A 12,385-nucleotide genomic window follows, 5' to 3' on the forward strand; every position below is an offset into this window, starting at 1 on the left:
AACACATTTTAAAATCTTCTTGTAACATTTGGAAGCTGACAATATATGGGTAATAAATACTTGTCCAGCCAGCGATATTCACACCTCACGAGCAATGAAAAAATGATGTATCCAGGCATTGCCTACCAAATCAAAACACTTCAGACAGACAACAACAAAGTACAACATGGAGAAAATCTTTTCTCGTTGTCAACAGAGAAAAGAACTATCCACAAAAGACTGAACAACACAACAGATTTCAGTAATGGTGTCTCGACATTTGAAATTTAAATATTCAATAAGATGATGTTAAAATCAATGAAAATTGTGATGTCCAAATAATGAAATGGTTTAAGTCCAATTTGGCCACTCAATGTGCAATAAAGAATGAGTAAGCACCACATCAATGGCTTCACTCCAAAAAGAGCATGCTATTACTTACCAGAAAAGTGAACAAAATAAGTTTAGGGAAATAAACCAAAATTTTCATCAAGACTGTACTGCATTGGAAGAAAAGGATACAAGCTCTGATAGAGGGGTAGAAGTGACTTCACAGCTCGACTGGCATTGATGCCTGTGGCACGAACAAGACTTGGCAGAAGTTTTTCATTCACAATGGCTCCATCAAAAAGAGGACCAAAAAATGGGACCTGAAAAACATTAAGCACCTTTAGAGTTATGTCACAATATGTAGTTCAATACTCACATCAAGAGAATTAAAAGTTAATTGCTAACTGCAACATGAACAATTTCTAACATCCATCAGATTTGTGTCCTGTGAGAATGCACAAAAGCAAGTACAAGCCAGGAAAGGACCAATTGTCTCATTAAGTTCATTCATTCTATATATAATCTACCTATGCGTCATGCTAGTACATTAATAATGACCGTTGAAAATGAAATCCATCATATACATGACAGCAAGGGTTTTAAACCATCAAACAAATGTGATATGGCTAAACCCCAGCGCAATTCATAAAAGCCGAATTTGTATTGTTGTTAACATATTTAAATCAGGCTCCCAGCAGTGCAAGGGTGGTAAGAACAGTCAGGTTTATGTCAAAAAACATTACCAAAATTGTTTGAAAATTAGGAGGCAGCACTGATATCTTCAGCCAAACATACATACATACACACATCCATCTGCCATTTACTTTACCTCCCACCTTGACCCTCTTCCAGCAGTTGAGTTGTCTTCCACTCTCAATAGGTTCAAACTCAAAATGACAATGCACCATTGTGACGCCTGAAACCCAAGCACAGTCATTGCTGTCCAATCAGTAATTCCCTTGTAGCCACCATCCAAAGCATGGAATTAATGAATGAAAAGTAATTGATGTACGCCCAAAGATTATGCACATTTGAATTGCTCACTTCCAGGTTTGAAGATGAGGTGCAGGCATCTAAGATTCAGTCAGAGGCCTTCTGGCTGCCTGAGTGCCTGCCTGTGACATGTCTGAAACTTTTATGGCAGAAAGAGTAGACAGTATGACCATTAGCAAAGGTTCACACCAACTCATGAGGCATTATTACAAGGGACCAAATACTCGAAACAGGTAGGAGGTCGTTGTCCACATTGGAACCAAAGACATTGGAAGGGAAAAGGTTGAGACTCTGAAGGGAGATTACAGAGAGTTAGGTGGAAACTTAAAAAGGAGGTCCTCAAGGGTAGTAATATCTGGATTACTCCCAGTGCTACGAGCTAGTGAGGGCAGGAAAAGGAGGATAGAGCAGATGAATGCATGGCTGAGGAGCTGGTGTATGGGAAAAGGATTCACATTTTTGGATCATTGGAATATCTTTTGGCGTGGAAGTGACCTGTACAAGGAGGACAGATTGCACCTAAATTGGAAGGGGACTAATATACTGGCATGGAAATTTGCTAGAACTGCTTGGGAGGATTTAAAATAGTAACTTTCCAAACATAGACTGGGACTGCCATAGAGTTAAAGGTTTAGATGGAGAGGAATTTGTTAAGTGTGTACAAGTCAATTTTCTGATTCGGTATGTGGATGTACCTACTAGAGAAGGTGCAAATAAGGCTGGGCAGGTGACTGAGGTGTCAGTGGGAGAGCACTTTGGGGCCAGCGACCATAATTCTATTTGTTTTAGAATAGTGATGGAAAAGGATAGACCAGATCTAAAAGTTGAAGTTCTAAATTAGAGAAAGGCCAATTTTGACGGTCTGAGGCAAGAACTTTCAATAACTGATTGGAGGCAGATGTTCGCAGGTAAAGGGACGGCTAGAAAATGGAAAGCCTTCAGAAATGAGATAGCAAGAATCCAGAGAAAGTATATTTCTGTCAGGGTGAAAGGGAAGGCTGGTAGGTATAGGGAATGCTGGATGACTAAAGAAGTTGAGGGTTTGGTTAAGAAAAAGAAGGAAGCATATGTCAGGTACAGACAGGATAGATTGAGTGAATCCTTAGAAGAGTATAAAGAAAGTAGGAGTATACTGAAGAGGGTAATCAGGAGGGCAAAATGGGGACATGAGATAGCTTTGGCAAATAGAATTAAGGAGAATCCAAAGGGTTTTTACAAATATATTAAGGACAAAAGGGTAACTAGGGAGAGAATAGGGCCCATCAAAGATTAGCAAGGCAGCCTTTGTGTGGAGCCACAGAAAATGGGGGAGATACCAAATGAATATTTTGCATCAGTATTTACTGTGGAAAAGGATATGGAAGATATAGACTGTAGGGAAATAGATGGTGACATCTTGCAAAATGTCCAGATTACAGAGGAGGAAGTGCTGGCTGTCTTGTCACGGTTAAAGGTGGATAAATCCCCAGGACCTGATCAATTGTACCCGAGAACTCGGTGGAAAGCTAGAGAAGTGATTGCTGGGCCTCTTGCTGAGATATTTGTATCATCGATAGTCACAGGTGAAGTGCCAGAAGACTGGAGGTTGGCAAACGTGGTGCCAATGTTTAAGAAAGGTGGTAAGGACAAGCCAGGGAACTACAGACTGGTGAGCCTGACCTTGGTGGTGGGCAAGTTGTTGGAGGGAATCCAGAGGGACAGGATGTACATGTATTTGGAAAGGCAAGGACTGATTTCAGATAGTCAACATGTTTTTGTGCATGGGAAATCATGCCTCACAAACTTGATTGAGTTTTGAAGTAACAAAGAAGATTGATGAGGGCTGAGCAGTAGATGTGTTCTATGTGGACTTCAGTATGGCGTTCGATAAGGTTCCCCATGGGAGATGATTAGCAAGGTTAGATCTCATGGAATACAGGGACAACTAGCCATTTGGATACAGAACTGGCTCAAAGGTAGAAGACAGAGGGTGGTGGTGGAGGGTTGTTTTTCAGACTGGAGGCCTGTGACCAGTGGAGTGCCACAAGGATCGGTGCTGGGCCCTCTACTTTTTGTCATTTACATAAATGATTTGGATGCAAGCATTAGAGGTACAGTTAGTAAGTTTGCAGATGACACCAAAATTGGAGGTGGAGTAGACAGCGAAGAGGGTTATCTCAGATTACAACAGTATCTTGACCAGATGGGCCAATGGGCTGAGGAGTGGCAGATGGAGTTTAATTCAGATAAATGTGAGGTGCTGCATTTTGGGAAAGCAAATCTTAGCAGGACTTATACACTTAATGGTAAGGTCCTAGGGAGTGTTGCTGAACAGAGAGACCTTGGAGTGCCAGTTCATAGCTCCTTGAAAGTGGAGTCGCAGGTAGATAGGATAGTGAAGAAGGCGTTTGGTATGCTTTCCTTTATTGGTTAGAGTATTGGAGTTGGGAGGTCATGTTGTGGCTGTACAGGACATTGGTTAGGCCACTGTTAGAATATTGCGTGCAATTCTGGTCTCCTTCCTATCGGAAAGATGTTGTGAAACTTGAAAGGGTTCAGAAAAGATTCACAAGGATGTTGCCAGGGTTGGAGGATCTGAGCTACAGGGAGAGGCTGAACAGGCGGGGGCTGTTTTCCCTGGAACATTGGAGGCTGAGGGGTGACTTTATAAAGGTTTACAAAATTACGAGGGGAATGGATAGGTTAAATACGCAAAGTCTTTTCCCTGGGGGACGGGAGTCCAGAACTAGACGGCATAGGTTTAGGGTGAGAGGGGAAAGATATAAAAGAGACCTAAGGGGCAACTTTTTCACACAGAGGGTGGTACATGTATGGAATGAGCTGCCAGAGGATGTGGTGGAGGCTGGTACAATTGCAACATTTAAGAGGCATTTGGATAGGTATATGAATAGGAATGGTTTGGAGGGATATGGGCCGGGTGCTGGCAGGTGGGACTAGATTGGGTTGGGATATCTGGTTGGCATGGATGGGTTGGACTGAAGCTGTATGATTCTATGGCTCTAAAATAATTTCGATCAATCGTATCAATTCCTTTAATCATCTTAAACATCTCAGTTAACTAGTCCTTTAACTTTCTATACTTAAGTGAATGCAATCCCAGTCACTGCAATCTGTCCTCATAATTTAATCCCTTCTGCCAAGTATCATTCTGGTCAATGAATGCTACATTCAAGGCTCATCTATCCTTCCTTACATGCAGTGCACAAAATGGAGTGCAGTGCTCTGCATAACAAGAGCTTCCTTTAGCACAAACACAACTTCTACCCTTTTGTATTCAGCCACTTTGATATAAAGGCCAATGTTACAGTAGTTTTTTAAAATTATTTTTGCACCTACCCAGTAATGATTTCTGCCCTTGTAATTCTAAATCTCTGTCCTAGCTTCACGCCATTTGGTAAATAATCGGGTCTACCTTCCTTTAGTATAATACGAAAGACATGCCAAAATTCCGAAGTAATTTGCCACTGTTTTCTCTATTAATGTAATCAACTGTGCCCTTTTGCACCTTTCAAATTCCAACTATGCTCTTTTGGCACCTACTAAATTTGTGTCATCAGCAAATCTGGATATACAGCTCCCTGTTCCTTTATCCAAGTCATTTATAAATACTTGAAAAACTGAGATCCCAGTACTGATCCTCAGGGAACACCAATAAGCACATCCTATCAGTTGGGAGTACATACCAATTATCCTTATCCTCGATTTGAAATCTCCTAATCCATTTTCTATCTCCCTCCTGGTCTCAATTTTGTTTTATCTCTTATGTGGGACCTAGCTGAATATTTTCTAGATAATGCTCATAGACACTCCTTTATTCATCATTTGATACCTTTTCAAAAAAATTCAGCTAGGTCTGTTTGACACGGCTTATATATTTTAAATCCAATCTGGCTCTTTATGTCTCATTCACATTAACCCAAGTATTCAAACTTCCCACCTTAAATTCTAATAACTTGCCTGTAACTGATGCAAGATGAACAGTCATATAACTTCTTCTATTTCTTTTACCTCACTTGTAGCCTAATTATATGCATTTTCCCAATCAAAAGAGGGTAATTCTTGAATTGGAGTTTTCAAAGGCATGACTGGAGCATTCAAATTTCCTTTCTACTTCTTTTAATATCCTAGGATGGCATCCATTAGACAATGAAGAGAATTTTGTTCATTTTATTCTCTGCAGTCTTGGCTACTCCAATGTATGCTTGCTTGGTCTCCCTTTGCAAATTTGAAGGAAATCAAAACATTTTTGCCTGTGCTCTAACTCAGACTGCATTGGACTCATGTTCACTAACCTAAACTGTCTCAGAGGCAAGTAAGCCTTGATTTTAACATGCTTATTTTTGTTTTTAAATTCCTCATGGTCTTGCCTATCCACATGTCTGTAATCTCCTCCAGTTCCAACATTGGGATATCGAAGTTCATTTCTTTTTGGTATCTTCAGCATTGCCAATTTAAATTGCCCACTCAGATTTCATCTCCAAACTTTTCTGCCTGTCTACTTCCTTCCTTTAAGACACTCCTTAAAAGTTATCCCTCCAATTTAGCTTTTGGCCATCTGAGATGTTAATTTCTGTGGCTTGGTGTCACATTTTGTTTTATACTGGTTCTGTGAAATGCCTTGAGATTTATAATGCTAAAAATGTTGAGTTATTGGATAGTCCTTTTTATTTCTCTAATACCTTTTGTTTTAAAGTTTAAGCCTCTCCTTAAAGTGTACTTTTACATTTCTCTGCCACTTTATCCTACTCTCCTTACTTTTAACAATAGTGTCATAGGCTTTTGTCTCTAAGGGGCCCACTTACCTCTTAGCCATCCTCTTTCTCTAAATGTACCCGTAAAAAACTCCAGTGTGATCTTTGCTATTCATATTTTTTTCATGTATTTCCTTTACCAGCTCACGCTAATTTTCTTTCACCAGTGCAATTGAAAAAGCTTTTACTTTTCATCTTAAATTATCATCCACTAATGAAAACATTTAATCTTTTTTGACTGTATTGTGGTACTCTGGCAGCCTCTGCTCTAGAATGAATGTATAGCTGGAGATTGCTCCTTGAATACCTGATCAGAACTTGAAGAACGTACTTAGTTGAGGTTTTTAAAAGCTGTATGCAACTTTCTTAGTCCGAAAAAAACCTGAGAAATCCTTTAAAGGAGGTTGCGTCACACTGCGAGGAGCATAACTTCGCTGCAATGTTAAACTAGCTTCACGAGTACTCATGTTTGTGCTTTCGATAGGTTTAAAAGTTTTATTACTGGGAAAGGAACTCTGCATGTCTGTAAACTTTTGCCTGGGTGGAAGAAGTCACGGTGATCATGGGAGACTTCAGTATGCAGGTGGACTGGGTAAATAATGTTGCCAGTGGATCCAAAGAAAGGGAATTCATGGAATGCTTACAGGATGGCTTTTTGGAACAGCATGTCATGGAGCCCACAAGGGAGCAGGATATTCTGGACCTAGTGCTTTGTAATGAACCAGACTTTATAAAAGATCTTAAAGTAAGGGAACCCTTAGGAAACAGCGATCATAATATGGTAGAGTTTAGTCTGCAGTTTGAAAGAGAGAAGGCAAAATTGGATGTAATGGTGTTACAGTTAAATAAAGGTAATTATGAGGGCATGAGAGAGGAACTGACAAAAATAGACTGGAAGCAGACCCTAGCGGGGAAGACAGTAGAGCAAAAATGGCAGGAGTTTGTGGGTATAATTGAGGACACTGTACAGAGGTTCATCCCCAAGAAAAGAAAGATTATCCGGGGAGGGATTAGACAGCCATGGCTGACAAAGGAAGTCAGGAAATGTATCAAAGAAAAAGAGAGATCCTATAAAGTGGTCAAGAGCAGTGGGAAATCAGAAGATTGGGAAGGCTACAAAAACAAACAGAGGATAACAAAGAGAGAAATAAGGAAGGCGAGGATCAAATATGAAGGTAGGCTAGCCAGTAATATTAGAAATGATAGTAAAAGTTTCTTTTAATACATAAGAAACAAATGACAGGCAAAAATAGACATTGGGCCACTTCAAACTAATGCTGGAAGCCGAGTGATGGGTGATAAGGAAATAGCTGGAGAACTTAACAAGTACTTTGCGTCAGTCTTCACAGTGGAAGACATGAGTAATATCCCAACAATTAAAGGGAATCGGGGGTTGAGTTGAGTGTGGTTGCCATTACAAAAGAAAAAGTGCTAAAAAAGTTAAAAGGTCTTAAAATTGATAAATCTTCTGGCCTCGATGGGATACACCCTAGAATTCAGAGAGAGGCGGCTGAGGAAATAGCGGAGGCATTGGTTGAGATCTTTCAAATGTCACTGGAGCCAGGGAAAGTCCCGGATGATTGGAAGATCGCTGTTGTAACCCCCTTGTTTAAGAAAGGATCAAGACAAAAGATGGAAAATTATAGGCCAATTAGCCTAACCTCGGTTGTTGGTAAAATTCTAGAATCCATTATTAAGGATGAGGTTTCTAAATTCTTGGAAGAGCAGAGTCTGATTAGAACAAGTCAACATGGATTTAGTAAGGGGAGGTAGTGTCTGACAAACCTGTTGGAATTCTTTGAAGAGGTGACAAGTACGTTAGACCAGGGAAACCCGGTGGATGTGGTCTATCTAGACTTTCAAAAGGCCCTTGATAAGGTGCCACATGGGAGGCTGCTGAGCAAGGTGAGGGCCCATGGTGTTCGAGGTGAGCGACTGGTATGGATTGAGGATTGGCTGTCTGACAGAAGGCAGAGAGTTGGGATAAAAGGTTCTTTTTCGGAATGGCAGCTGGTGAAAAGCAGTGTCCCGCAGGGTTCAGTGTTGAGGCCGCAACTGTTCGCATTATATATTAATGTTCTGGATGAAGGGACTGGGGGCATTCTAGCGAAGTTTGCCGATGATACAAAGTTAGGTGGACAGGCAGGTAGTAGGAAGTGTGGAGACTGCAGAAGGATCTAGAAAGTTTGGGAGAGTGGTCCAGGAAATGGCTGATGGAATTCAACGCGAGCAAATGTGAGGTCTTGCACTTTGGAAAAAAAATAAAAGCATTGACTACTTTCTAAACGGTGAGAAAATTCATAAAGCCAAAGTACAAAGGGTTCTGGGAGTGCTAGTCGAGGATTCTGTAAAGGTAAACATGCAGGTTGAGTCCGTGATTAAGAAAGCGAGTGCAATGTTGTCAATTATCTCAAGAGGGTTGGAATATAAAAGCACCGTGGTGCTACTGAGACTTTGTAAAGCTCTGGTTATGCCCCATTTGGAGTAGTGTGTTCAGTTTTGGTCCCCACACCTCAGGAAGGACATACTGGCACTGGAGCTTGTCCAGCGGAGATTCACATCGATGATCCCTGGAATGGTTGGTCTAACATATGAGGAACGGCTGAGGATCCTGGGATTGTATTCATTGGAGCTGAGAAGATTAAGGGGAGATTTAATAGAAACTTACAAGATAATACATGGCTTGGAAAGGGTGGACACTAGGAAATTGTTTCCGTTAGGCGAGGAGACTAGGACCCGTGGACACAGCCTTAGAATTAGAGGGGGTCAATTCAGAATAGAAACGCGGAGACATTTCTTCAGCCATAGAGTGGTGGGCCTGTGGAATTCATTGCTGCAGAGTGCAGTGGAGGCCGGGACGCTAAATGCCTTCAAGGCAGAGATTGATAAATTCTTGATGTCACAAGGAATTAAGGGCTACGGGGAGAATGCTGGTAAGTGGAGTTGAAATGCCAATCAGCCATGATTGAATGGCGGAGTGGACTCGATGGGCCGAATGGCCCTACTTCCACTCCTATTTCTTAATCTGAGCAAGGCAATATGAATGAGATATTGTTTGATACTGGAGTTTCAGAACAATAGCTGCAATATAAATGCATTCTCAGTCTCAGTGATTTTGAATCAAATTGTTGTGTGTTCATTCCATAATATTGCAAATCTTCCCTGATTTCCTTCAATCATAGCTGTATTCCAAAATGAGTGAACTGTGCTGTTTTAACTGAAAATTTCCTGGAGTACAAGATGAAAACAAAACTAAGATAGTTGACAAAGTGTCAAGGTGGCATTGGAAAAATATTTCATATGCATTTTGTAACACAAGGGTGCAAGAGCTGATTTTGCTATGTGCGTAACTGATGGGAACAGAGTTAGGACAAAGAGAAGCAAAGTGACAGAAATACTTTTCAAAGAAGCAGCAAATGGTGCAACAGTTGTTTTATTTGGCATAATTAACCATCCAGCGCAATAAAATGAACGTAATGCAAGGAGAGGCTATCCACAAACATCAGTATTTGAAAGCAACAAAATTTTCCAGCTCGATGTAGAGGAAACAAATGAATTCCACCTAGTTATTCTTCTGTCTTGCAATTACTACTGGATGACTGCGACAGTCATTAAATAAGCAGACAAAAGGAATTTAAAAAAATCTTTTACCCAGGGAATTTATCTAATTAGAGTTGGCAACACATTTCAACAAGAATTCAGTTTTGTCCAACATCTGCATCTGACAGCTGTCTTTCCAAGCAGCTCTTGTCAATAAAATTCTGGCAGATTGTGACCTGAATATCTTGATGGAAACAAGCAAATTTAGTTCAAATTAAAATACATGCCTCAAATGAAACAAACTTTTCTTGCAAGACTCTATTTTGCATTTTTACAGTCGTCTTTAGACATAAGTGCATAACATTCATAGTAAGTAGGTTTTAAGGTTTCAGTTTATTCTCAAACTTCTTGAAGAATACATTACTATGATTACTGCATGGCATCAACAGAACTAGTGGAATTGGACAACGTACTTTAGTTCAGATGACAAAACCTAAGGTCACTTTTTGAATAGAACAAAGCTAACTCCTACACACGCACCTATTTTCCTTCCATTAAACACAAAATTGCATGCTGTTTTTGCTGAGAATAGATTTGAGCCCAGATCTTTTGCATCAACTAATGGCAGTTCTCCCTGCCAATTTTAGACAGCAATATTGTTTCCAGTCAATGGCAGTTTTTTTTGGATTTATTACTTCAATAATTTAGAAAATGACTCTGAAAAAGTGGAATTTTGAAACAGGAATGAAATCATTGATGAATTTAAGAATGGATAATATTGTAACATGGGTAATAAAATATAACCTGAATTAAATAACTGAAAGGGACATATCCATTGATGATAAATTACATGGAAATTTATTTTTAAAGATTTGATATTATTTTACCTCTATATCTGGAAATATTTGCAAAACAAGACTGTGAAAGCATAACATTTGACACCAAAATCATGAGAATTAGTTTTATTCAATGAGATACAAGCTGAATGGACCTATGTCCTGGGGTACCTGTGCTATGTCCCTATTATTTTTAGATAATTGAACCTATAAAATGCTGTGTCCCATTCTGCAGGCAGGTCTTGCTATCATTATTTTCAGTAGCTTCCAGACATCTGTGATGTGTGGAAACTTATGCATTGAAAGTCTTTCTATTTTTCCCAAGTAAGGCATTATTCGAGGAAAGGTTATGTTGCGGTTCATGATAATTGTATCACTTAATTAATGAAGACAAAAAAATTCAAACAGCGCACCTCAAGAGAACAAAAATAGCACATACTTCAAACAAAGTGAAAGCTATTCAATTAGAAAACTCTCCTATGCTAATAACCTCAATTTATAAAAGATATTTCAATTTAACATTTGTCCACATGTCTCATGTGTCAACTAACATGAGTTAACAAATAAGCAGCATATTTGAAACCATGTCCACAAGTATGCTTGTCTCCATGGATTCTGTAACCTGATAAAAGTAGTAATTTGATTAAGAAATGTAATTTAAATGGCAGAGTCCACAAGAACTACAATATGCATCATTCCTAACCAGTTCCTTCTTTTCAACTTGCTGTCAGTCTAGGTTAAATCTCAACACGTGGACCACAGAAATATTTGTGAAAAATTATAACAGTGAAGTTCTTTTTTCAATTTCTTTGTGGAATACAAAGGGCACATTTTGTCTCCAGTATCTTACAGCATCTTCCACATCTGAGTTAACATCTTACTTTGGGTAACTCAGGGAAGAAAGAAAACCTCTTCTGGTTAGTGCAAAATATGACAAGATCTTGAATCTGGCCATATTAGACACTTGAAGCTTGCTTATTGATTTAAGCTAATTTAAAGGAACATTGTTGAAGATAGACTGTTAGTTGCGTAATTTAGAAATGGTTTTCCTCATTCTTCATATAAAATTCTGATCTAGGTCTACTTTGTGCAAGTAAGAATTCTGTTGTATGTCGGTAGTTCGGAAAATAGCTGGTATATTGCTCCTCGGAAAGTATATTAGATGGATCCAAAAAGTAGTACAGCACTAAAATGGTGAGCTCTCAAATTTCTTAGCGCTACTTTTCGAGTTTTATCTTATTTCCATAATTAGGTCTTTAGGGAGTTGGTTAGCTCAGGTAGGTGAACAGCCAGTTTGAGAAGCAGAGTGATCCTGACAGTGGGGGCTCACAGTTCCCACACCAGCTGAGGTTACTATGAAGGACTCCCATTCTCAACCTCTCCCTCTGCCTGAAGCTTGGGATCCTCAGGTTAAATCGCCCCAGGTCATATCTGTCTAATGAGACCAGCCCTACGATCTGGTAGGACAATTGCGACTTTCCTTCTATCTGTGTTTTTGGTAAAATCAGATCTTTGAAGATCATAAACCTTTCTAAATAGTTTTCAGCATTTGTTTAAATACTTTTCCAGCAGGAAGCTGTTTTGCTCTTATACAGCACCAACTGACAGAAGGGGAAAGCTTTGAAATGTCATTGTGCTACTAAGGTCAAATATAGTACTTTAGTCTTGCATACTAAATAGTCTCGAGTTACTCAATACCAATTTTTCTCAAACAAAGAATTTTAATGATGTGGCTCATACTAAAGGAGATTCAATAAGAAGAAATTGGAACTGGCATATGATGTCTACTTCTGATGCCTAGAGCAAAGGGCTAAATACGCAAACATAGTTTAATTATGAAATCTCTGGACCCAATGACAGGCCTAGAATTGTATTTCTTGTGCAGAAAACTTGATTGACATTAAGAATTAATCAATTCTCAGAAACTGGATTCCTGCTTTGCACAATTTTGAGGAA

At 39.4% G+C, this 12,385-nt stretch overlaps 1 protein-coding gene across 3 annotated transcripts in view; it reads right to left on the reverse strand.

Moving 5' to 3' along the window:
- ralgapa2 (Ral GTPase activating protein catalytic subunit alpha 2) overlaps positions 1 to 12,385 on the reverse strand; it is a 564,036-nt gene that overhangs the window by 176,412 nt on the left and 375,239 nt on the right. For all 3 annotated transcript variants that reach the window (XM_060831798.1, XM_060831795.1, XM_060831796.1), the window contains exon 38: positions 502 to 629. In XM_060831798.1, the coding sequence (XP_060687781.1) occupies positions 502 to 629 (128 nt within the window). The remainder of the gene's footprint in view (positions 1 to 501; positions 630 to 12,385) is intronic.

This window comes from Hemiscyllium ocellatum, chromosome 10 (assembly GCF_020745735.1).
Source record: "Hemiscyllium ocellatum isolate sHemOce1 chromosome 10, sHemOce1.pat.X.cur, whole genome shotgun sequence".
Lineage (NCBI taxonomy): Eukaryota > Metazoa > Chordata > Chondrichthyes > Orectolobiformes > Hemiscylliidae > Hemiscyllium > Hemiscyllium ocellatum.